Source organism: Leptinotarsa decemlineata, unplaced genomic scaffold (genome assembly GCF_025532065.1).
Source record: "Leptinotarsa decemlineata unplaced genomic scaffold, Ldec_3_MD MMD2_P_RNA_scaffold_5, whole genome shotgun sequence".
In the NCBI taxonomy this organism is placed as follows: Eukaryota; Metazoa; Arthropoda; class Insecta; order Coleoptera; family Chrysomelidae; genus Leptinotarsa; species Leptinotarsa decemlineata.
Genome location: NW_027412532.1, coordinates 7,362,510 through 7,388,135, shown reverse-complemented (window position 1 = coordinate 7,388,135; position 25,626 = coordinate 7,362,510). Strand labels below are relative to the sequence as shown.

Here is a 25,626-nt window from a genome sequence, read left to right as displayed (position 1 = left end):
GGCTCTTTCAACTGATGTTATGTTTCAGCAAGGTGAAGCTGGATTAAAAAGTGACTAGATGACAATTAGCTAAACAGGTAGACATGCGAATGTGCTTCATTAGAATAACCTGCTTTGACGCTTTTGTTGTGGGGATTCCTGAAATCTAAAGGATATGTTACATAACCGCAGTCTTTTCCAAAGCTCATGGTTAGAATAGGAGGTGCTTTTAATGAAATCATATTCCATAATGTAAGAAATGAATTTATGTATAAACTTCATTATTGTCAGTAAGTGAATGAAAATATTCACTGAAATGATCTGGAGTGAATTTAAAATACAGTTTTTTTAATTGTAAAGACGTTCATATTTTTGCATATCCTTGAAATGAATGTAAAACTGGTACTTACTCGGAATCGGCCGATTCGATTTCCAAAAATGAAAAAATTATGGATAGATTGAAAAACTTATCATACGAAGTATAACAAAATCTCCCTTAACATTAGAAAAAAACATTGGCATCGCCCTCTTGGCTGCGAACGATGTAACACTTTCTCATCAGAAAGTACTAAAAATAATACATTTTGAGGTGAATCCTGTACGACCTGGTTATCTTGGTCCCGTGCAAAAGTTAAAAGGAGGGGGATATTTATGTCTACACTGTATATGCTTCACAGAAATTAAACTCAAAAAAGATGCCCAATTCAGCTGCATTTTATTTCTTCTCTTTTCGATATCCGAATGTCCTAATTCATAGGGAGAAAGCATTCTCTAAATACCTGCAGAGGCGAAGAGAGGCATTTAAAAATGAACGTGTTTTCTGTATGCCCCAAAGATCATCAAACGCCAAGTACAACTTTTTATTTTTTGTTTTCTGACATTCTCTTCTCATGAGAGATTTTTTTACTCAAAAATCTTTATTCATTTTTTTTTAAATTGATTAAGCAGGTCTCCAAGAATTCTGATTGGGATTTCTTACATGAAAATTTGACAGGTCGTGAATATCTTTTATTATTCCCATACATTCATATAAAATCAGTTTCAACAATTAAAAGTTCAGAATATATTTTCAACAAATAAGTAAATACTATATCACAAGAGAGTAAATAAGTGAAGTTAGCAACGTTCAGTCAAGAAACAAATACGAAATGGCCTCCACAGCCTTTATTCGTACAACTTCGCTTTCGTCAGTCAATAATCTTATCAACCTATCACAAACTGTATCCAAAGAAACTCTCGCTTTATTCTCGGGAACCATAAGAGAAAAAAGGAGGCCCGCAATCAGAGCAGCATTGCCCTTGATGTCTGTCCACTGGCTTTTGAAATAAGACAAGCACGTCATGAGAAGAAGAGGGAACAAGTCTTGGAGTTCATCGGACTGAAAAAAACATCGTTAATAAAAAATATTTATCAGACTCACCCTACTCCTACCATAACTTTAATGAAGTCTCTTATGAAGTCGGTGAAGTGGAGATTAGCCTCATCTATAAGGTGTTCCTGAATCATTGAATTGACTCTCGGACTTTCCAAATATGGTCCTATCCGACGCAAAGTGTATTTACATGCCTAGAAAAAAATATTCGTATTTTTTTGAGGCTTGCAAAACTTACCTCATACCTTGACAACATGAATATCAGGATCGCAAAGATGAAGCATTAAAGTAATGAGATTTCCATGGATTTGTTCTCTGAAAGCTTCCAGATTTGCTTCAGAATGGAGAGATTGCGTTAAATCACCCAACAGATGGAATGATGCTCTTCTCAGGTTCACATCTTCCTGATCCAAGAGGGGTTTTATTCTTACAGCAGCCGTCACTTGAAAAGAACTGAACTTACAACCACTCATTGCGTTGAGTAACTTCGAGAAGCTAGACATTCCTTCCAAGATTACGGCACCTTCATTACTGTAAAAAATATATAATGCTTATTCCTAGTTCAATGAGAAATATAAAATTTTGAATTGTCTTGAGTAAAGTTTGTCTTCAAATATTTTTTTTAAATGTTTCTGGAGGCATTAGTCATTTTCTTCTTCTTCTGACTGTCACAACAGTTATCAGTTGAGCCAAACGACAACTTGCTTCAAATTAGAATAAATCAGTTATTCTATTTTATTTGTCGAAGATGTCATTTTGAAATTATCAATAACAAACTGTCAAAAGCTCGATATTTGGTGAAAAACATTGCTTAGTTAGAATAGTTTGAAGCTGGTTGGTTTATGGCAGTCTTTCTCAAAGTAGGCGATAACGCCTGGGCGCTGGAAGCCTATAGGGGGCCGTAAAGGGCACAGAGAAGATTGGGGGGGCGTTGAAGCGGTTTAGAAGTTTCTAGTCTCCATTCACGAAAGTACTTGGCCCGCCCGCTCCATCATATAAAAGCGCGCGTGCCATCCAGCCAGTAAGGTCCGTTAGTCAGGGAAGCTATAGATTACGCTGTAGACGACCCCTCTCGATATAGAAGGCCTCGACACTCTGTCAAATGAGGCCTCTATGTCCTCCGTTAACAGATGAATAATATCTTCATCCATCTCACCACAGCCATGTAGGGGTACACCGCGAAGGGCGGTATGGATGTCTGAGGACTTTCATGCCACCATCAAAAATCAGTCATGACCCATTTATCCCTCTGACAAAAACCAACCCAAAGGGTAAGGGAGCAAGGCTCCAGCCTGATTAAAACGACAACGACCATCGGCGCCAGTAAAGTCATTTAACGATATTACGGAAACAAGTGAGTTTAGTTAGCAACTAGCTAGGTAAAGTGCTGTACGTGCGGTGGTGAATACTGTGAGTGGTGTCATGAGCAAGTTTTTAATACTCGATTCTTTACTTCGGCATTTTTGAAGACAAAATTATGTCAAAAATAAAAAAAAAGAAACGGCAGTATAGCGCGGAATATATAAAACATGGATTTATTGAAAATCTCACAAATCCATCTTCGCCTGTGTGCATTCTTTGACAGTACGTCACAAAGACTTCATAGCGTACTTGAAAAATAAAATTTCAGATGTGCTCGCTGAACATTGCGTCATTCATAGGCAACATTTGGTTGCGAAAACTTTGAGTGAGTGCCTCTCTCAATCACTGCAATATATCATCAAAGCAGTCAATAACATCCGAAACAGCTCTTCAAATGACAGATTATTTAATCAGCTTTGTGTTGCTAATGATGCAGATTTCAACCGATTGCTATTTCACACAAAAGTGCGTTGGTTATCAAGAGGTAACTCTCTGACTCGTTTTTACAATCTATTTGACTCTGTGAAAGAGTTCTTGGAAAACAAAGACAAAGAATTGCACGACAACCTCATCACTTCAAAGAATGATATTGCGTACTTGACAGACCTGTATAAATCATTTAATGATGTCAATCTCCAACTTCAAGGTGACGACTTGAATTTGATTAAAACAAAAAATGTCATTTCTGCTTTTGTAGCCAAATTGCTCTTAAACAAGAATAATATCGGCACACGTGAGTTTCGCAATTTCCCTAATTTGTCATCAGTATCCTTCAACAACGACGACTTGCTTGTTTACTGCCAACATTTGGAGAACCTCTACAGTGATTTTGCAGAACGATTCCTGGACATTTTAAAATTGGAAATACCGGACTGGGTGTTGGATCCTTTTTCAAATGTCAGCCCAGCAGGATCACCCCAGCTGGAAATAGAACTCATGGAACTGATAACGAACGAGAAAATAAAAATAAAATTAAAAAATGGATGCCAAGAATTTCGGCCACAAAAGCTAATCCTGCAATTGTTCCCTGAATTGTGGTCCATCGTTCTACGATTTTTGATAGCATTCCCATCATCTATTTGTGTGAACGTATGAATTTAGTGCTGTGGCAACGTTGCTAACTAAAAAGAGAAATCGGTTGCAGGTTACCGAACGCAGTGACTTACGGCTGTTATCGAGTTAATTCGAGCCTGATATTAACAAACTTGTTAAAAATCATCAAATTCATCCTTCACATTAGATTAGTTTCAAAATTCAAATTGAAATGTTTGTTTTAAAAACATGAATGAAAGTTTTCCTAATATTACAAAATGGTGTTTTTCATTACCCTCATCAGAAAGTCTTATTTGCACATGAAACACATAATTTAATTATTAAAATAATGACTCGATTGTGACTCTTAAGATGTAGTAAAGTAAAAAAAATTGTAGGCGCTAGAAAATAATTATTAATTCTTGAAGTGGGCGGCAGACAAAATAAGTTTGGCAACCTCTGGTTTATGGCAAGTGAGTATTCATATTTTGACATAAACTACCAATATTTTACCTGTTTTCGTCTTAAATATAAATTATAGACTTTGTTCAATAGAAACTTACCTGATATTGTTATAATCCAAACTGTTCATCAAAACACTAAGTATAGGGTTACAATGTCTGGACACCAGATCATAGCTCAAATGTTCAGCAGCGTAACCTAAACCCTGCAAACCGAGTTTCCTCACAAGACAACTCTGGTCACCTTGAACATCCAATATCATTTCCAACAAATTTTCTGTAAGAACTGTCTGCTCGTTACTGCCCTGCTGGAGAAAGTGGGTAAAGAATGCGACGGTGGCCACTCTCTGTGGCTCCAAGTCGGCTCTGATGTAAGGCCCTAAGCAAGCCACGAGCCATGACAATGATTGTGGATGTTCTACACATATGCTGTCGACCAATCCTCGAATAACCTGAAATTATTTAGCACTTTTAGCTGAAATCAGCAAGTAAAACTTGAGCTTGATTCAGTTATGTTTTCCAGATTCTGTATAAAGGAAGAAGAAACTACAAAAAATAATATTAGCAGCCTATTAGATGGAATTTCGTCAGAGAAACGTTTCAGTGGCAGTGGGGTCCCACAAGGTTCCGTTTTGAGACCGGTGTTGTTTCTCATTTATGTCAATGACTTAGTCCATGTTGACATAAGTGGTAAATTCACATGTTTTGCTGACGACACTACTTTCCTCTGGCATAGCAATACCGCCTCAAATTTACTTGATCAAATCATCGTTGACATAAGAAGGGTGAAAGAGTGGTGTGATTCCAATCTTTTATCATTCAACATCGGCAAAACAAATGTGGTCACGTTTAGATGTAACATAGGGGAAGTACACTTGGAAAATGTAAAAACTGAAAATTTGGAGAAAAGCAAATTTTTAGGGATCTTCATTGATGAAAATCTAAAATTTGATTCCCATGTCGACTACTTATGTAAAAGACTAGCAGCAGGATGTCATGCAGAGAGAGTTAGACACTACTATCACAAGATCAGTTTATTTTGCACAAATTAAGGCCTATTTACGTTATGGAATTTGTTTCCGGGGAAATTGTGCACAATTTCGTTTCAATATGGTATTCTCTCTACAAAAAACATCCATCAGATATTTATAGGCTAGCTACAGGGATTAATGTAGCCCATTATTTGTGAAGCAGCAAAAAATTCTAACCTTAGTATGTCTTTTTATTTTGGAAACAGTGTGTCTTATCCACAATTTATCCACAATTATCAATTTAATACCACCTCAACTTATAGTACACGTCAGTCTTACTTCATTTCCCTTTCAACACCTACTCTAGCCCTTACAAAAAATTCTATTATTTTCAATAACACGAAGTTATTCAATCACCTTCCCATTGATTCAAGGCGAATATATAATGAAAAGAAATTCAGAAAGAAAATAAAAGAATTCCTTGTTGGGAATCCCTATTATAGTGTGGACGAATTCTACCAAGGCTCTATCAAGTAATTGGCATATAGGTTTGTAACAAGTTATTGAAATCAACACGAAATGGCTATCAATTATGTAGCATTATATATTTATATTCATATACTTATATTTATATCTGTTCAGCTGAGCTTAATATTGTTCTATCCATATACTCTGCTCTTGTGTCTAAGCATTAATTTATAGTTTATATTTGTTAATTGTCCCATTTACACATTTTACTTTACTAGACTTTGCCAATAAGATGTTCAAATCTTGGGTAATAAAGCATATTTTGATTTGATTTGAATCAACCATTGGCATCACAATAAAACTAAAATGGCACTGACGTTCAACAATGTAATAATTAAATGGAAGGCTATTCTTCTCATCAACTGATAAAAATTCAAAAGAACTCAATACACTTCCATATATCTTCAAAATCATTATCATAATGAAGCATTTCATTCATAGGAAGTGGAAAAAATATATTGATGGAATTTTGATTAAACTAAAAATATAGGTATGATTTTACCAGCCTTATTTAACGTGTTGGTGAAAAATAATATGAATCTTACCTCGATAAACAAGTTAATATCCTCGAAAGAGTCAGTATTTGTTATCGCCAATAGGCTTTTTTCCATTTTTTCAAATTCACAGCATACTAGGAACAACCGAAATGTTTCGGCTGCTATTTTTGCAGGAACAACTTTGTATGCATCTCGGTTGAAACTGAATCCGTACTTATCCTTCTTTTCACTTTTTTTAACGGCTGGCGCTACCACACCCATATAGGAAACCATACAAACTAGTAAAATTGAAAATAACTCGGAAAACTGCTGCAAGCATATATCTTTGAGTTGGACGTTTTTGAGAAGTTCGTGTAGTGCACATATGGCTTGAAGAGGTTGAAGATTTGCCAGTTTCAGTTCAGCATCAGCTTGGTCTTCATATAGAGGTGTTGATTTAATGTGTTTTTTCAGCTGGTCCACTATATCATGTGCTAGAGTGGAATCGGTTGAAATAATAGACCAACATTCACAGATTGAACTGAAAAATCAAAATTGTTTGAAATTCGTATAAGTTTGAGAATACTTCATTCATGTATTCAATGAAAGAGTTCAACTGGTTCAACACTGCCTATCAATCAATTATTACTTAATTATTTATTCACAAAATAATAAACAAATTCACACATGTGTACTCTAACAATAATTTATCACTATCAGATATTTAAAAAAGTCATAAATAAGCCAATCAATTACAATCTTTTCATAGTATTTTTAAATGATTCCGAAGAAGGATTAAAAAGTTACAAATCTACATGTGTTTGCAAGTCTCAAAATTCAACCTATGGACTCATTCTGGCCATAGTTGGTGTTAGGAATCACACGTTAAAAGGTAAGACCTCTTTAGTCCTTAGCTCACACAAGGTTCAAAGTGAGTGGGTCTATTCGACCCTCCACCGCAACCCGCAAGGGTTTATTGTGGCTCACACCTATTCTCACTCGGCCAAACAAACCCAGCTTCTTAACGAAGCCGATTAGTTTTTATGGTGAGTGGTCTTTCAGGTCAGATGGTAAGAGTACGGCTCTGCCGAACCCTGAAGACCTGATTCGGTCCCCAGCGAGGCAGGCACAAAGTATATGCTCTGTTAATGAGGTAGTCGGGTAGTCAAGTTGCAAGATTCCCACCTTGATACCCACGACAACCTTCCTATATGAGGGTTTTTGCACGTCAGCTACACCTGATGATGCCTTAGATTCAGCCGTGCAGGGCATTTTCGCCTCTGGTTTTGGTGAAACCTCACTTGAGCGCAAACGTTTGCAAACTCATGGGGGGTTAGTTCCCCCACCTGAGACAGATTCTGCGTACGCCGCAGCTCTCGCTCCTGAATTAAATTTACAGGGAGGTCAGTTGGAGTCGTAAACTCGGCATCCATCTCCTCTTAGACTCGCTCCTGGACTAAATTTACAGGGAGGTCAGTTGGAGTCGTAAACTCGACATCCATCTCCTCTGTAGACTCGCTCCTGGACTAAATTTACAGAGAGGTCAGTTGGAGTCGTAAACTCGACATCCATCTCCTCTGTAGACTCGCACCTGAACTAAATTTACAGGGAGGTCAGTTGGAGTCGTAAACTCGACATCCATCTCCTCTGTAAACTCGCACCTGAACTAAATTTACAGGGAGGTCACTTGGAGTCGTAAACTCGACATCCATCTCCTCTGTAGACTCGCTCCTGAACTGAATTTACAGGGAGGTCCCGTTTGTAGGGGAACAACAGATTTTTAACAGATAAAAGGGTACTTTGAAGATATCTGTATTTCTTGTTGTATTTGGATTAACATTTAAAGTTTTAAGTTCAGCAAGTTCCGAGGAATTAATGCTACCATTAATTATTTTGTGAATTAGTTTTAGATCTCATACACAAGTCAATAAAAATATTCTCGGACAGTCAAGCGGCGTTGGAAGCTCTTGGCTCCAACTGAGCAACATCTAAATTGGTAGCAAATTGCCAAAAACAACTTTCCTCGATAGGAAGGCTTAACAGATTGTCTCTGGTCTGGATTCCTGGCCATACTGGCCTGTAAAGGAGGGTGCTGCAAGCAGCTTCATCGGACCAGAATCTGTCATTGGCATCGCTTTGCCAAACAAATATTGAATACCTGGATGACCATTCACCAAACTAATCGGCTTCGTTGAGAAGCTGGATTTATTTGGTCGAGTGTGATTAGGTGTGAGCTACAATAAACCCTTGCGGGTTGCGGTGGAGGATCGAATAGACCCACTAACTTTGAACATAACCTAACCTAGATCTTATTATATTTTACTCTGTGCCAGAGAATTCAAGTTAGGAATGTCCAATATAATTTTATAGTTATATTCACCAATACGACATCCCAGTTTACATGCAGAGTACTTTAAAAACTTTTTTTGAACACTTTCAAGCATGTCAATATCCACATCAATTGAGCGGCACCAAATCGTGGAGTTGTATTCGATTATTTATTGATCTAACAATTGAACAATATATGATTTTTAAGGAAGGAAGAGATAATTCCTCTGTATATCTAAGAGTGAGACCCAACATTTTAAGTGGTCTAAGAGTACCATTGGCAATATGGGGTTTGAATGACATTTTTGGGTCAAGAGTGATTCCTAAATCTTTGATTGTAGTTGTTATTTCCAGTTCTGATTGCTTGATTTTACATAGACCTTTTCTGAATACTAAAACATTAAAGAATGTTTATAAATATTTCAACCTATTTGAGGGGCTTTGGTTTTTCTTTCAATGGTTGACGAGGAGTTGTTTAAAAGAGTTCTCAGATTTGACGGTTCAGTTAGATTTACCTATCTAATGGTAGTGGCTGCGTCAGTAGAATTCCACACACAGTTCTGGAATGATGCATAGCCAGATTCAAAATTCCTCTGTAACTAGAAGATTTCGTTCTCATACATTGAATCTTGTATAGTTGCTTCAAAAGTTTTTCTAACACAGGGGTAACGTGGCTCTGCAACTCGCCACCTGAAAATTAGTTCAACTATATTACACTAACTGACGATACGACAGTAACAACCTTTATTTTTTAAAATCGTATTGAGTACAACGCTGCTGCCATTTGAGCTGGAGGATTCACAATCGAGGAGAGCATCTAGCAGACCCTCGACACAGTGTATCAGCTGGAAGGGTGATAAGTTGAGACACACTATGTGAGCTAGATCGCTGGTTAGGTTGTAGAGTAGTTTCGGATCGTCTGAATCTATTTGCTGTTGGATGTGTTGTAGAGAATTACTTAGCACTTTGTCGTGTTCTCGCATGTGACCTTCGTATCTAGAGGCTATGCAAAGAATCAAGCACATACACTCGACGGCGACCTGCAATAATTCAGGTAAATTTGATATAGTAATTCACTGTTTTATTTTGAATTCACAAGATTTTTTTCATCGAATATTAGGATTACCTACACTTGAAACTACACAGCAACATTATCTATTTCATAAAAGTACTTTTAAAATTTCCTTCACTTCCATTTTAGATTTTTTTATGAAACTTAATCAGACAGCATCAAACAAATTATTTTAACTAATAGTTTTCTTCATGCCCCTCAGAACTTGGCATTCTTATATTATATATATGTATCTCTTTATTTAGTTGAGAAACTATTTCATTTACAATAGTAAATACATTGTCACATTATAAATTAAATTAACATGAAAAAATACAAACAGTCTAATTAAAAATACAAATATATAAATAAAATGTTACATAAAGGTCATAAATAGGAATATACTATATTTTCATTAAGTAGTCCTTCAATCGTCTTTTGAATATATTTATCGAACCACTATTTTTAAATTCTTGTGGGAGGAAATTAAAACAGTCTACTCTTTAATGAAATGAAGAATTGTGTACTATTTTTTAAAATATTCATATATTTTCATTAAGTAGTCCTTCAATCGTCTTTTGAATATATTTATCGAACCACTATTTTTAAATTCTTGTGGGAGGAAATTAAAACAGTCTACTCTTTTATGAAATAAAGAATTGTGTACTATTTTATAAAATATTTTTCAACTTTTATATTGTTTATGTTTCTTATATTATACTACACAAGAACAATTTTTTGTGTTGTTCCCCAAGAATCGATTATAGGACCATTCCCGTTCCTTGTTTATAGAAATGTATCAGTTTATTAGAGCCTAAAAAAATGATGAATATTTGCTGACGACCCCTCATAATATACCGTGAAAAAAATAAATATGAAAGAAATTTTTATTGATGCTTTACACTCTTCATGTTTACACAAGTCAGGTGTGAATATACTAGTAAAATAGGTAAGTTATGGTTATAATTACATCTACATAATATAAAAGGTTTGAACTTGAAGATAGTTTTAAAATATTTATGCTCTACCTGTGTGTCACTGCAACATCGGCAAAGAAGAGACCACATCATCAGACAGGAATTCTTCAATGCTATAATACGCTTTTTTGATAAGTAGTTTTTTATTATTTGTAGGAAACTTTTAGTAGGGGTACAGCGTATAGCTTCAGGAATTTTGTTGAAGAATATTGGACCATAATAATTTTTATAATTTCTGATGTGATTGATGATATTGATAAAATGTCTTTTGGTTGATCTCTGAAACCAACTTTTGAGTTTTGAAGAATCTTTTATATTCATCTCAAAAATTCTATAAATATAAAGTTTGTGAAATCCTATTACACAGCAATTACAATATCGAAATTGTCAGGTATTCTACAACTCAGAAAAAAATTGGCCTCATTATACTACAATTTGCCTTATCCTCAATAGGTTAATAGCATTTTCTGATTTTTTTGTATAAACAAAAAAAACTTTTTAATTTCGGTATTTGTAAACCATTTTTTGTAAATTTTTTCGCAGAAACAACAAAATTACACAACTTCAAGTTTATTTAAAAACCAGTAACTCAAACGTACTAAAAAAAAAGCACGATATCAACAATAACCAATGAACGAGTACATCAAAATAAAATGACAGATGACAAAGAAGTTATATTTGACAATTTCATATTTATCAATAATCAAATACTTATAAAAGGTTATTTTTAGTCTGTAATCACAATTTCTGCACGTGAACTATTAGCTTAAGGTCAGGAGCCTGCAAGTTATCAAGGTGCCATCTGACGTCATAACACAAATAAAATATTCAGGAAATTTATGAAGTTAGACGACTGAAAGATAGCTTTACTAAATTTTCTTTTAGCAAATGCTTTTACTATGATTATGAATTTCTACATTTTTTTATCGATACATACTATTCACTTTTATATTGTGCGTCTAATAAAAGTCCAAAGCAGTATGTAATTCATTTGTCGAATTTTCAAGAATGGATAAACTAGGAGGTCTGTTCAAAAAATAAGGTGAATGTTCATTCCTCTCAAAAATTGTTAATTCATTCATCAATTTCTATTTTGTCCTTTTCAAAGTAGCCCCCTCAGATATAATAGACATGTGGCAGCGTTTTTTTCAATCCTCAAAGCAGTTCTGATATGCACTTTTTGTTATGGTCTTGAGCTCTTTCAGCAACTAACTTTTTATCCCCTCAATTTCGCGAAATTCCGTCCTTTCATGAGTCTTTACAATCTTGGTAACAGGAAAAAGTCACAAGGGGCCAAATCTGGTGAATACGGTGGCTGAGGCATGATCACGGTGTTGTTTTTGTACAACTGAAACTGTGAAATTATGTTCGAAACGAGTGTACCAACAAAAAACATCGCTAATCGAATGTAAGTAACACGCGAAATTTAAACATTCATCTAATTTTTGAACAGCCCACCCATTTCCAGTTTTACCTTTCTTATATTTTTATTTGGATCTGTGCATCTTGGAACAACTTTTGCCAACAGGGACCCTGTTTGCCCAAAACTGGTGGGACTCTCATAGGCAAACTTCATATTTTCTAGGTAGCCTTGTAGAATCAACCTCAAAGTTTCAGCTGCTGGTAGTCTTTGCTCCGCCCTTTTCTTACCCAGCCACGGTTCTAAAAGAGTTACTATTTCATCCAATGTTGCAGGAGAAAGACTCTGCAGAAGGAGCTCCTGCACTAGCTGGTTAAGTTCAGTGAAGCTCTTCGTTACAGAAGGTACCAACTTAAGATCACCGTAATAGCTATCTGGGTTTCCTGTATTAATTTTGCAGTATATAGCTGAAGCATTGAAGACATTATCGAAAAACAATTTAATCAGTTTTATTCTATCTTCTGATTCAATTGGCAAAGGTAGTCTGACCAATGCTGTTATGGTTGGAATTATTGTAGGAAAAAGTTCGATATACTCAGGACCGCTGTGAAGTTGGGTTTGTGATGATACTAACCTACAAAAAAAAAACTAGCCTCTTGCACGAATCTTTGTTGATGATTTAAACAAAAATAATTTTTTCAAACCATTGAATCTTTCAAAATTATGGATAATTATCTGTACTCACTTGATGACCTTATCCCTATCATTCATTCTTATATGAAGCAGGTTTCTGTTTGGATGCATCGCATCTGCAACAGAATGTATTGTTCGCAAACATACCTTCCTCATTGAGAAATCTTTCGAATTCACCAATTCATTGACGGCATAATCCAAAATTTCACTCTCAATAACCTTCAAAAGTTTATCCGAAGGCGCCTCATTGCAAATCTCAGAATAACTATACAGAATCGTGTACCTTAGGCGCTCTACACCAAGGTCGTGTTTCTGGTCTTTAATGAAGGTGAAAAATTTCAATGTCTTCTTGTTAAGCACTTCTTTTCTTATTAGGGCAAGTTTGTCAAGTACTATCTGTAAGTGTGAACGAGAGCAAATACCTACTGCTTCAGCGCAGGTATGCAATTCAGAGTAGTCAGTTAATTTGACGTTGACTAGAATGTTGTCTAATGTCTGCAATACGATCTCTTTATCTTTGAGGTAACACAAAGCTATGGAAAGACATTTTAGTAGAAAATGTTTCTCAATTTGTTTCATTTGCAATTCCCCATTGCCATTTCCCATGTATCTGAAAATAAAAAAGTAGCCTCAAATTACATTTTTTACATATTTAAATAACACTTTTTTTGATATTATCACCTAACAGTTTACAAAACCGCGATATATGTTTCAGTGTACAATAGCTTCTTCAGGCATGCTCAGTATCAACTTCATTAATGTCTACATCACACTTCTTAGATATTATAGTTATAGAACACATCTGTACAACTGCTTTCTTGAAAGTAACTGATGATATTTTCGAAGCTGCTGACAAAGGTAACACGACTGCTTTAATACTTATAGAATTCTCCAAGGCTTTTGATACCATTAGTTATCCAATTTCATTTGCAATTTTGAACTTCATCAGGTTCTCTGAACCTGCTATAAATTTAATTAAAAGCTATTTTAAAGATTGTTCACAGTTTGTAGAAACTTCGAAGGGAAAATCAAGCAGTGAATTTATTAAATTTAGAGTGCCTCAGGGATCTACACTTGGATCCTTATTATTTTGCGTCACACTTGTGATCTACATTCTGTTTTAAGACATTGTAATTCACATATGTATGCGGATGTCACACAACTATATCTATCATTTAACCCTAATGACGTTGCTACTGCTAATCGAAAATTGAATGAAGATCTAGCTGGTCTCATTTCAGCATCTGAAGCTCATAACCTCAAAATCAATTCAAACAAAATTAATCCGCTTGTTTTTGGTACCAATCGTAGCTTGGTGGAAAGATATATTAATATTGTTATTGGTGATACAGTAATATGCCCCACAAACGTGGCAAAAAATGTAGGTATTGAAATGGACGTGAATTTAAGGTTTACAAAACATGTCACAAAATGTGTTCAAAAAAGTTACATGAGTTTGAAAATGCTTTATCCTTATCATCATTTATTATCAATAAGTTTGAAAATAAAATAACAAATGTGCTTGTGTTGAGTCATTTTGCATATTGTGATGTTGTGTACGGTTCACGCCTGGATAAAAAAAGACATTTTTAGAATTGAAAAAGTACAAAAATCATGTCTTAGGTACTTATATATGGTATTAGAAAATATGACAGAATTTCATATAAACTTAAGGAAACCAAATGGTTAACTATGAGAAATAGACGTGTTTTACACTCGGCTACCCTCTTCCATAAAATATTAATTAACAAATGCCCATCACATTTGTATAACAAAATAAGATTTCGTAGCGATGTACATACTTTAAATTTGAGGTTTGAAGGGTTACTTTCTTCTCCGCTCCATCAAACCACTCTATATCGACGATCCTTCAGTTATAACATATATAGTTGGTATAATAATATTCCACAAAAATATAAAGTTAGTTAAGTTTCCTTATTCAAGTGCTGTTACAAAAAATATCTCATCGCTGCATTACGATTGATGACAAATTAAGCTGGAAAAATCGTCTTGACCTTGCTGTTCGCAAATTATCTTGTGCTCTCTTCGTTCTGAGAAGGTTAAAACATGTAACGAACCCTTATATTATGAGAATATCTTACTTTTCCCTTTTTCATTCTGTACTTTCGTACGGTATTCTCCTTTGGGGAAACTCTACTAACGCAATTGCTGCTTTCAGATGCCAGAAAAAAGCCATACGCATCTTGGCTAACCTGGGATACAGAGACCACTGCCATCAATTTTTTATTCGTCTGGGTATTATGCCTCTGCCTACTTTATATATTTATACTGTTCTGCTAGAAATACATCGCAATAAAGATACTTTACTAAAAAACTCCGACATCCATAACCACAATACCAGATCAGCTGACTTACTAAATACTCGTTATCACAGGTTATCTGTAAGCCGCAGAAACTCCCTAAATCTGAATCTATATAACATTCTCCACCACTCTATCAAAATATTGGAATTCAAAAAATTTAAATTAGTCCTAAAAAATTACCTACTAGAAAATTGCTTTTACAGTACCGATGAGTATATGGACTCAGTTAGGTACTTTAAGCCTTATGAGCTATCATAAGTATGGTTAACCATGATCTTTTATTGTATTTTAAAATATATTGCTCATGTCTAAATTTTAAATCTTATACTATATATTGATAATCTGTTACTAGACGTTAATTGTTCTTTTAATTATATTTTTATATATTTTTTAATTTTGATTTGACTAATATGACTGTGAATTTACTGTGACTTGCCATAAATGTATAAACTACATAATCTGGTCAAATAAACTACTACTACTACTACTAATCAGAAAATCATTGATTTCATAGATTTTATACTTCTGAAAAAATTTCAGTATAAAAATTCAACATGTTTTCTCTCCCTCTTTCCTCTCTCCTTCCTTTTTTTTTCTCTTCTTTTCTTTTATCTTCTTTAGTTTTTTTTTCTTCCAGGCTAGAACTAAGATCAACAGTACCCTTCCAGTACATGTTGTTTCTAGCATCATTTGTAGTTTTTTTATTACTTTTATAGATTGAATGATTATTGTGTTTATATGTACTAAGGAACTACAAATAAATAAATATTATTATTATTTGAATTATAATGACTTCTACTAAATACGATTTCTGGGAACGAAACTCATCAAATTGGATATAAAATGAAAACAAAACTACTTGACCATTACAGTAATTGAAGTCTAACCTAATTATAAATTTCATTACAAAACAAATTCAACAAAGGAGAATTATTCAAATCTTTTTGGTTATTGAACAATTATTCCGCATTCTGAAATCTATTGTTTTCCAAACATTCCAAGATTGAGTTTTGAACCGTTCTCTTCCAAATTTTATGTGATCATGATTGAACTCATGTCCCTCAATCAAAAGAAGTTTTAAAAATGTTAAATTCGTCTTCTCATCAAAGAAACTCTTCTAGTATATAGCCCCCAAGTGTGTCTAGACTTAGAGTAATTTATATTAACTCAATAATTAAGTATAATTCCCAATCTTCAATTTCTCCAGTTTGACGTATTTTCCTGAGTTCAATTGTATAAATGGCGATTAACAATGCTGGATATTATTAACTCCTCAGCCTCAAAAATTACGTAAAAGAGCTTGGACCAGGTCTACCCAATTTAGAAAAACCATCATAAGCATTACAAGTCATTCTACTTTGGTGAACTCAACAATAATATCGTGCGTTTTTTGAAAAATAATAATTTAGAAGAGGCCTACATGATTAAACAATATTAATTTGAAACAATAAAGACAAATCTTCGGTGTCAGATAGATCGGGAGTTTATAAGTTGACTTGTGGTTATTATTCCAAGCAATATATTGGGCAAACGGGAAGAACTTTCTCCAGCAGAATAAAAGAACAAATTAGAAGACTAATTCAACATTTGCAAACAATTTTTTGGCAGAGTGGCATGAATTCAATTGTGATTAAAACATATTGCATTTTAAAAAGAAAAGTTTAAAACTCGATTTTTTGAAATGCTTATAAATAAGACAATAGATTCAAGAATTACTCAACGAACAAACATATTTGATCGATTCTCCTTAGTTAAATTTATTTTGTAATGATGAAATTGATAATTAGGGTATATTTTAATTATTGTAATATGAGGCTCAGGAATTTTTGTTTTCATTAGGTACCTATCCAATTTGATGAGTTTCATTCTCAGTAACTTTAAAAATGTATTAGTTATGCAGTAAAAGTCATAAAGATGTAAATTACTATAATATAAAAGAACATGCTTGACGAAGTTATTGTGAATATTCAAAATAAAATCTCACAATGAAGTGTTATTTAAGTATGCTATAATGGATGTTTTTCAGATATCAGCCAGTTCCATCGCATATCTCAAAATTTTTTGACATTTTTCAATCACAGACAGGTAATAAGAATAATTTTCACCTGGAATTATTATACACATCAAGCTGACTTGTTGCTTTGGATACGATAACTTCATTGAAAGGTCCATTGTTAGTAGTTTCTAACAAAATATTCAAAAAGTCAAATAAAAGATCTTGCCATTCTGTAGTATTAAAATGCTCGTAGTTTTGTTCCAAATATTTCAACAGTTGAGGTATTTTTACATCCCAGACAGCTTTGTAAGCATCTACTTTGCATGGTTTGATGTTTTTCAGGAAATTCAGTATGTAGCAACCTCTGAAGTTCGGTAGAGGATTGGATAGCAGAGAAAGACACCTGATGAATGCTGTTTCACAACTCTCAACTTTTTCTTTCTTCGAAGCTAAATGTGTCAAACATCTCAATATAATGACGATGGCATCATCGTAGGCCGGACTTAGAAAACACTTCAGCAAAAGGTCCCACAAAATGATTTCCAGCTCAGCAACAGAAGTACTCAACATATATAAAGTGTTGTCTGTTGATTTTTGAATGTTTTGCAACTCCTGCAAGACCACATCACTATTCTTAGGAAGAACTTGCTTACAACACATTTTTAGAATAAACTCCATGTACTTTTCAGGGCCATCGGGATTCACCTCTGCGAAAAATCATGGACAGTATTATTTCCAAAAAATGAAACTAGAAAAACTCACCTTTATCAAGCAGTACTTTCTTGCATGAAAAAGCAACAATAATTTTAACCAGAGCTTCCTTCACTCTGATATGATTATCGCTCAACAGTTCTCTCAGATACCTAATTACATCTTTGAATCTCCTATTAATTGAATGATCTTTAGAATAAGATACAAGATGTGTTAAAACAATTAGAGACTTCACTCTCTCTTTTTCATTATTATTCTTCAGCTGGATCAATAACTGATCTATAGTATTATCAGTGAAGTGCAAAGCAAAACATTCGTAACACCTTAAAACTTCAGAGTGGCTTTTCAGCAAACCAGGTTGAGCATAATCAGGTGACACGCAAATCAAATCAAAAATGGTATTCAGGATATTCATCAACAGAGGTTCCAAAAGGGTTCCGTTCACTGAAGCAGCCTTTTGGATGACTGATCCTAAACATTTCGTGATATTATATGGATCGATGTTCTTTTTGTAAAGGTTCAATAAGACTTGTATGAGTTTTGAAGTTTGCTGAGTTACTTTATCTAGATTCAATACTGGGAATATGGAAGATATAACATCCAAACTGCTTTGTGTTACTTTAGGTTCACGAGAAAATAGCCAAGTTGTAAATAAAACATCATAAACCATGCCAAATTCAATGTTGAAATTTTCCAAAGATATTGTGGGATCAGGAACTTTTTCATTGTTCGATACATACTCCATTAATGCATCACAAAAATTACCCAAAGCTGAAAAAAATCGATAAAAATACATTCTACAAAATGGACACGAATAATATTCATTACCAGCATATGTATACAATTAAATAATGAGAATATATGACGGAGGATAAGTTTCGATTATTTGATGATATTAGTTGTAAATTTTAATTCCAAAGTTTTGTTGCTCCTTACACGACCATTTTAGGTTTTTTGCTCCTTACAGGACCGTTTTAGGTCCACTATTGTTCTTAATCTATATCAATGGACCCTGCAGTTTCATAAAACCAGCAAAATGTATCTTGTTTGCAGATGATACGACTTTATGTTCTGTTACCAGCCTACCGCTAATGATGCAAGATAGTGAAACATTAGCATATAATTGGTTTGGAGCAAATAAGCTGACACTAAATGAAAAGAAAACTAGAAATATATTTGTGTCCTCCTATCCAAATATTTTTCCAACTAAAAGTACACATATTTTATGATTCGTTATTTATAATAGATGGAGCTGGTCGGATCATATCAAAGATGAGACTAACAAACTTTCTAATGTTCTGTTTGTTCTAAGACGATTAAATAATGTGGTCAGCTTGAAGACGCTCAAAAGAGCCTACAATAGATTATTTCACTCAGTTATGTCTAATGGTATTCCGATTTGAGATCATTCAGGTAACTCAATTTACATTTATATATTATTATATTATACATATTTATAGTGATCATACAATATAGAATTTTTTATTCACCGAATATTACTCCTGAGATCTCTTAACACTATATTTCCAGTAATTCTGTACAATTCCAAAGAATTATTAGGTCTAAATATTTATGCTTTTCAGTTTGGCTGATTAATTTGCACTTAATTTTAACATTCAGCTTAATATTGTTCATATTTTTTATTTAAAATCATATAAAACTATCATTTCTGAATTTATTGTTGAATTAAAATCATTTCATCATTTCCAATCACCACTTATAGGAACTGAGGAATTTTTGTAAATGAGAATTGATCATCAATGAAACCTACAATTTCAATATTATCAGCATAGAGTGAATAGATAATTCTGGCCGAAACTGAACTATAATAAATCAATTCGAATTACTGAATAAAATTGATAAACTATCAACTTAAATCAATACAGTATGTCAACAGAAGATGTTTATTAGGAAATCTAATTTATTGACAATAGAAATCAAGCCAACTTACCAAACCCAAAAGACTGTTTCAGTATATCAGACTTCAAACCTCCCAAAAGGGGAATCATTATGGCAAGAATATCTTTTAGATAAAGAATTATTCCATTTGCATTGGTACTTGCCATTGCCCCAAATGTATGTGGAACCATGAAATGAGGCAATACTCCTGATTGAATTTTTCCACAAAGCGAATCCATTACCTACAAAGTTTTACTTTTTTTTGGTGTGATGACATAAAAATTATTTTCTTTACTTGAACATAATGTTCTCTTCCAAGCGCTACCAATATTCCACACGAGGGCATCTGAATGAGTGGATCGTAACTGACATTTTCAGTCATGATAGATAAACTGATGTCTATAACCCTGATAATGGTATCTCCGTCAATTTTGAGAATATGGTCGGAGCATACTGCTTCCATTATAATCAAAATTGAAGCAATATGTTCGGGTGAAGGTTTGGGGTTTTTGGTACAAAATTGACAACATGATTCCAAAACTTGATTTGGATGCTTTTCTGATAATTTTCTCAGAGAACTCTTCACCGTCTCCAACACTAGTATACTTTTATCAGTAACTGATGATAAAAGGGTACCTATGGCCACTAAAAAGCACATTAATGGTAAATATTACATGATATTAAATATTAGGAAATATCACCTTGTAATTGGCTTTCAACATTTACTTTTCCGTTATTGATCATAGCGAAATCGTTATATATCACCAATTCATTATTCTACGAATGCAAATACTTTATGTTTATTTAACAACATAACAAACTTTAACAAGAAACGTCAAATTGAGGTTAAGTTGAATGTCAATGTCAAAATGTCAAATGTTGGCGTTTTTAATTGCTGAAACTAGTGCGACTAAAGACAATTTGATGCATTCCTTTTCGAAAAAAAAACTACTTTGAAAGGCTTCAAATAATCAAATAAGTCAAATGTCGTCCTATATTTGAAATGTTGTCCCTTTCACAAGAGTATGTTGGTTCAAAACACTTTTTCCCCTTGTTTCTCTTCACTGTTACCCTTCGACACGAATATATCTTAAATAATTGTAGAAGTTACTTTCAAAGATAATATTTTCCAAATAGATCAAAGAGTAAACACTCTGTTCATCGTTAAAATCACTTGCACAACTGATAGAGTACGCTATATTACAATGTAATATCATCGTACATTTTTGACTTGTATTTCAAAATCAATTTCAATTTTTGTTGCATAGCGTTATGATGGAGTATGTCTTCAATTTACGCTTTCTGGTATCTACTACATGATGCATTAGATGACCTCACCTTACATAATCGAATGAGCTACCAAACGCTAGCGCCACTCGTGGTTATCTTAAGAACATTCAGAAAAACCCCACTGAAATCATCAATTATGTTATACAGTCGAATCCAATGATTCAACTTCAACTCAACTTTATTTCACCTTTCTCAAAAAACAATGAATGTTTATGATAGGGAAATTTAAACTCAGAACGCCGTCTTTTCATGAGTCTCTTCAATCTTGCGAAAAAAAACCGAAGGAGGCTAAATCTGGTAGATACGGTAGCTGAGGTATGATAACGGTATTGTTTTTGGCCAAAAATTCACGAACAAGCAATAACGAGTGAGCAGGTACATTCTCGTATCACAATCAAAACTCAACTATGAGAACGTTTGTTATGGTTATATTAATAAAGACTTTCATCATTTTCATTATTATCATCTTTCACTTAAATGAAAAAACACTCTGCTACATTATGGTTGAAGCTCTGAGAATAGCTTTGATCCTCCCTAGGTAGCTCGCGGATTCATTAACTTGAACACGATGTTGACGACCTTATTCGATGCAGAAGATATCATATACAAAGTAAATAGGCTACTGAGAATGCTGAATGTCAAAGTGAATACCAAAAAAGATTGTCATTTTCTGCCATAGGTACTCGACCATGGTTAAATATAATTTGTCTATGCTGCCAAACTGTCCAAACTTTTTCATTGGAGAGGTCAACAAAGTTTCAAATCCAACCTGTATAGACACAGCTCTCAGCTCGTCATGAAAATGATTATCTTTAGTAATTGTGCACGCTCCATGAAAGTGCCGAAGTGGTTTCGTTGAATGAATAGGGAATGGAGAGAAGCCCAAAAAGTTACTTAGAATGAACAAAGTAACTATGGAACTTGGCTGTTAGGTATATGGTTCTAGTTGGAGTTCAGCAGTTGATTGGAAAGCTGGTCCTTAACCGTTGAATTATTGAACGTATGAGTTGGTACCAACATGAAAATTGAAGTCTATAGTCGATAAAACTATAAAAGAAACTAAAAGTTAAAAGGAAGATTGGCAGCGCTATTTGCAAAATCACGACGTGCCTGCAAAAGTATTTCTGTACGTCAACAATAAAAGAATTTGTTCATATTCAGGTTGAACTTATTGTAGTGGATAAAAAATATTTGTGTGAATTATTATCCATTTTCAGTTTGTTATTTCTAGTGAGAGATATTTTTAGAATATTTTTAATCGTTGATTTTGGGGCGCCATTTTGTATATGCCGGTGGATTTTTCATAGACTTGTCAAAAAAGTGTTCTCTTCGAAAACAATTGTATGGACTCCTGAAGCACTGGTGAAATTGAAATCATCGGAAGTCCTCAGGACCACGTAATTACAAACAGTGGGTGAGAATTATTTAGTGTTAATGCTTTGATTTATGGGGCTGTCATTTCTGTCACTCCCATTTATTTTTCCTAGTTATTTTCCTGCAACATCTATGACATTAATTCATCTAGTATTGAAATTTTGCTCATAGATACGCATTACATCAGTTTGTAGTCGACATATTTTATCTTTACCATTTAGTTTATACTTGGGAACAATTTCTACACCTCTCCCCTTTTTTCAGTCTAGTCTAAAATGGTAATTTGAAAATAGAAAATACACTGAAATATGACTATTGCAACCAGAGGACAAGGAATCACAGGAGATACTATTGAAACACAAGTAAGTCTATTTTATGAAAATTGATTCCTGAACTGTACAGATATCAAATATCAACTATGTTTTGAAAATCTATATGTAATTTATATTTCAGTTTGGTTATTACAAAGTTATATTTCATGGTTCTTCTTTGTTGAATGATAAAGTGTTTAGTATATTATCAGTAGAGAGAAATCCAAAAATGACCCAATGTTAAAACATTACAAAAATATGCAGATTCAAAAATGTTGAATAGATAATTGAGTGATTGGATCCCTGTATATTTTTTTTGTCATAAAATATATGATATAATGACATTGATCATCCACAAAAAGTATTAAATCCACTCCAAAACTACATTGTTTCCAAACTAGATCAATAACTGCATTTTCTGAAGTATTTATTTTTTGAAGGTGTCACAAATGAATTGACACATTAACGATAAATGAGGTGCACTCGTAATATAACTTTTTAAGGAAATGTAATGAAAATTGCTTCCAAGTTGAATTCAAGTTCTTGATGATATTTCTGTTAGTCTTTTTAGTGGAACTGATAGGTTTGCATTTTTGGCAACAAAGTAGTTTTCACCTTGACAGTATTCTAAAATTAGTTCCAAAGTCATCAGTAGTACTGAAGAAATATGAAAAATATATCCCATTATATCAATTCAATGATTATTTTTATTTGCTATATTTTGAACCCTTCGGAATGTATAATAAATATTAGATGCGACAAAGGCAAGAAGATGATGAGTCAACATCCTAAATAATATCCAAAATTCAATAGAACTAGAATCTCTGTGAAATTATAACTTTTTTTTTAAAAGTGGTTCCTCTTACGGGAAAATTAAATTTAATCATTATAAGTAACCATCTTAATCATTCTTCCATGAACTGAAGAGATGAATCGATATCAAATTTGTTAAAAATCAAAACTTTATACTATAAAGTTTACTGGCTAATATAATGATAATTCTGACTATTACAACTTATACACAAGCAACATAGAATGAAATAATGTCACAAATTTGATTCACGCTTCTCAAATACTGTATTCAATTAGTCAATTTAGTATACAGCTTCATTGTCATATGATGAGAAGTTTTTTCACTTACAGAGTTAACCTATGTATGACGGGTATAAACTAATTTCTTTTCGTTTAATTGTTTATTTGAAGTATTGAATATTCATAAAAGTAGTGGGAGTATATCGTCATTATCCAATTATTATTGAAAACGCAACTACACAGCTACAGCTGATATTCTACTCTTTGTTCTATTTCATCAATCTTTGCAAGAGAAAAAAAAGTTAACAAGCTGTAAAAACTAAATGAAAGTCGTTCTTCATAGAAAACAATCTTCTTCGTCTTCAATATGTGTCACAATATGATTGGGTTTTCTAATTAGTAATGATCATTAATTTTTTATAAACAAGTTGTATGGAATAAGAATAGAAAATGCTGATATTTTCAAAATAGGAAGTGAAGTCTCTAGAAGTAGTATCATTTCAAATCGGTACTATTGAATTAATGTTATACATTATAATTTCAACTATACTAGTTTTAAAATACCTATCAACTTCTATATTAATTCAAAACATGAATAATATATTTTTTACCACAAGGTTTTTTTGAACATTTTATGTACCTAGATACATTTTCAATATATCTACGTTTCAGACTTAGTAAGAGAAGATACCATGAAAGTGCTCAATTTTTTTTGTACTCCACTTTCAATTTCAATTTAATCTTTAACGAAACTTCCTTGAAAAAAATCATAATTTAAGAGTTACAAGTTATTTAAACTTATACTGTTAAATTCTCCAGAACTTTTTTTTTTCAGTTGCTTGCAGACAGAGTTGTCTTTCAGTTGAATGATAACATTTTAATATTTCAAGTGTCTAAAAAATGTAAAAAAAAGTAGATTGATCTGAAAAATCATCTGTTCAATTTCTATAGGCTTGTAACTCTACGACAAAATTTATTTTGGGATATACAGTTTATCATCTGTTATAGGATTCTTTGATTCAAGCGTCATTTAATCAATAATAAAAAATTCAGTTCCTAAATGATATTGTTATCAAAATTAGAATACTGTTACCAAAAAAGTTTTTGTTAGTTTCTGTTAATGATTTTCCCTTGCAACATAAGGTAAGTGGTCCTTGGGTCCGAGAAACTTGTGCCCTGAGAAGACGCAATTAGTCAAAAATGACTAATGGCCAGTTTATACTGGAGTTCGATAGTAGAGGATTCCAAGACAAGTGGTTTAAGTAAAATTTGCCAAGTGTGAAGAGAAAATCCGTTTTTCTACCTCTATTTGAATGACATTCGGTTCACCTGGAGCGGAATACTCCACAACATTGCATATTTGGTTTTGAAGTAGAACATTTAATATTAAATTGAGCATCTCGTTTTTGACATACAAATTTTATTGATGTATTAAAAAGAGACCCATTCTCTGTTGTGTGATTTATATCCAGGCGAAAAACAGTTTGTCGAGCAAGTGTATTATATTAATAATTAAAATGAGGTTGTAGGTTCCCTGTAAATATTGAGTGCATTATAATTTTCATTATTCTTTTTGTATTTATGTGGTATACTGATATATACCTTGTTTATTGATCTTGAGAAAGTAAGACATATTAAAAAATAATTCTTTCAGCAGCTCTATACAAACTTATATAACTTACCACTATACAGGGTGTATCAAACAATAGGTGGGTGGATGGGTGGACGATAGCTGCTTGTAGCTAGCTGTAGAGATTAAGGAAAGCTATGTTTCAATAATTGTTATTAATATACAGGGTGTTCAATAAATGTGTGACAGACCAAACTTGTTTTTTTTTTTCAAATAGAATACTGAAGATATTTTTCATTCGTATGAATTTCTCGGGTAGAGTGCTTCTCAGAAATTTGGGGTTGTTTGGGTTTATACCAGGTGGTTTAGAAGTTTAGAAGAAGTTCATGTCAAAAAATGGGTTCATTCAACACCAAATATCTCTACTCGTTCAAATGGAATGAGGAAAATTTTCCAGCAAATATCCTTGAGGGTAGTGTATTTCCATTTCGTCTTCAGAAGTTCACTGAACGGTACTGGGGTAAAAAAA

At 33.4% G+C, this 25,626-nt stretch overlaps 2 protein-coding genes across 5 annotated transcripts in view; one reads left to right on the top strand and one right to left on the bottom strand.

Moving 5' to 3' along the window:
• Nucleotides 1-972: 972 nt before the first annotated feature.
• Nucleotides 973-20,381, bottom strand: c11.1 (maestro heat like repeat family protein c11.1). The gene is made up of 14 exons (XM_023173281.2): nt 20,222-20,381; nt 19,816-20,165; nt 19,573-19,762; nt 17,673-18,392; nt 17,020-17,617; nt 12,643-13,200; nt 12,012-12,531; nt 9,252-9,549; nt 9,025-9,199; nt 6,251-6,722; nt 4,309-4,658; nt 1,597-1,882; nt 1,411-1,545; nt 973-1,357 (listed from the first exon to the last, which is right to left on the bottom strand). The coding sequence occupies exons 1-14, from the start codon at nt 20,262-20,264 to the stop codon at nt 1,106-1,108; spliced, it is 4,947 nt and encodes a 1,648-aa protein (XP_023029049.2). The 5' UTR covers nt 20,265-20,381; the 3' UTR covers nt 973-1,105.
• A 1,492-nt stretch (nt 20,382-21,873) lies between these two features.
• LOC111517205 (ubiquitin carboxyl-terminal hydrolase-like faf) overlaps nt 21,874-25,626 on the top strand; it is a 43,096-nt gene continuing 39,343 nt past the window's right edge. For 2 of the 4 annotated variants that reach the window (XM_074169411.1, XM_074169408.1), the window contains exons 1-2: nt 21,874-22,224; nt 22,449-22,546. In XM_074169411.1, the coding sequence (XP_074025512.1) occupies nt 22,493-22,546 (54 nt within the window). In that variant the 5' untranslated portion in view covers nt 21,874-22,224; nt 22,449-22,492. The remainder of the gene's footprint in view (nt 22,225-22,448; nt 22,547-25,626) is intronic. The other 2 variants (XM_074169410.1, XM_074169409.1) reach the window with 2 other exon arrangements.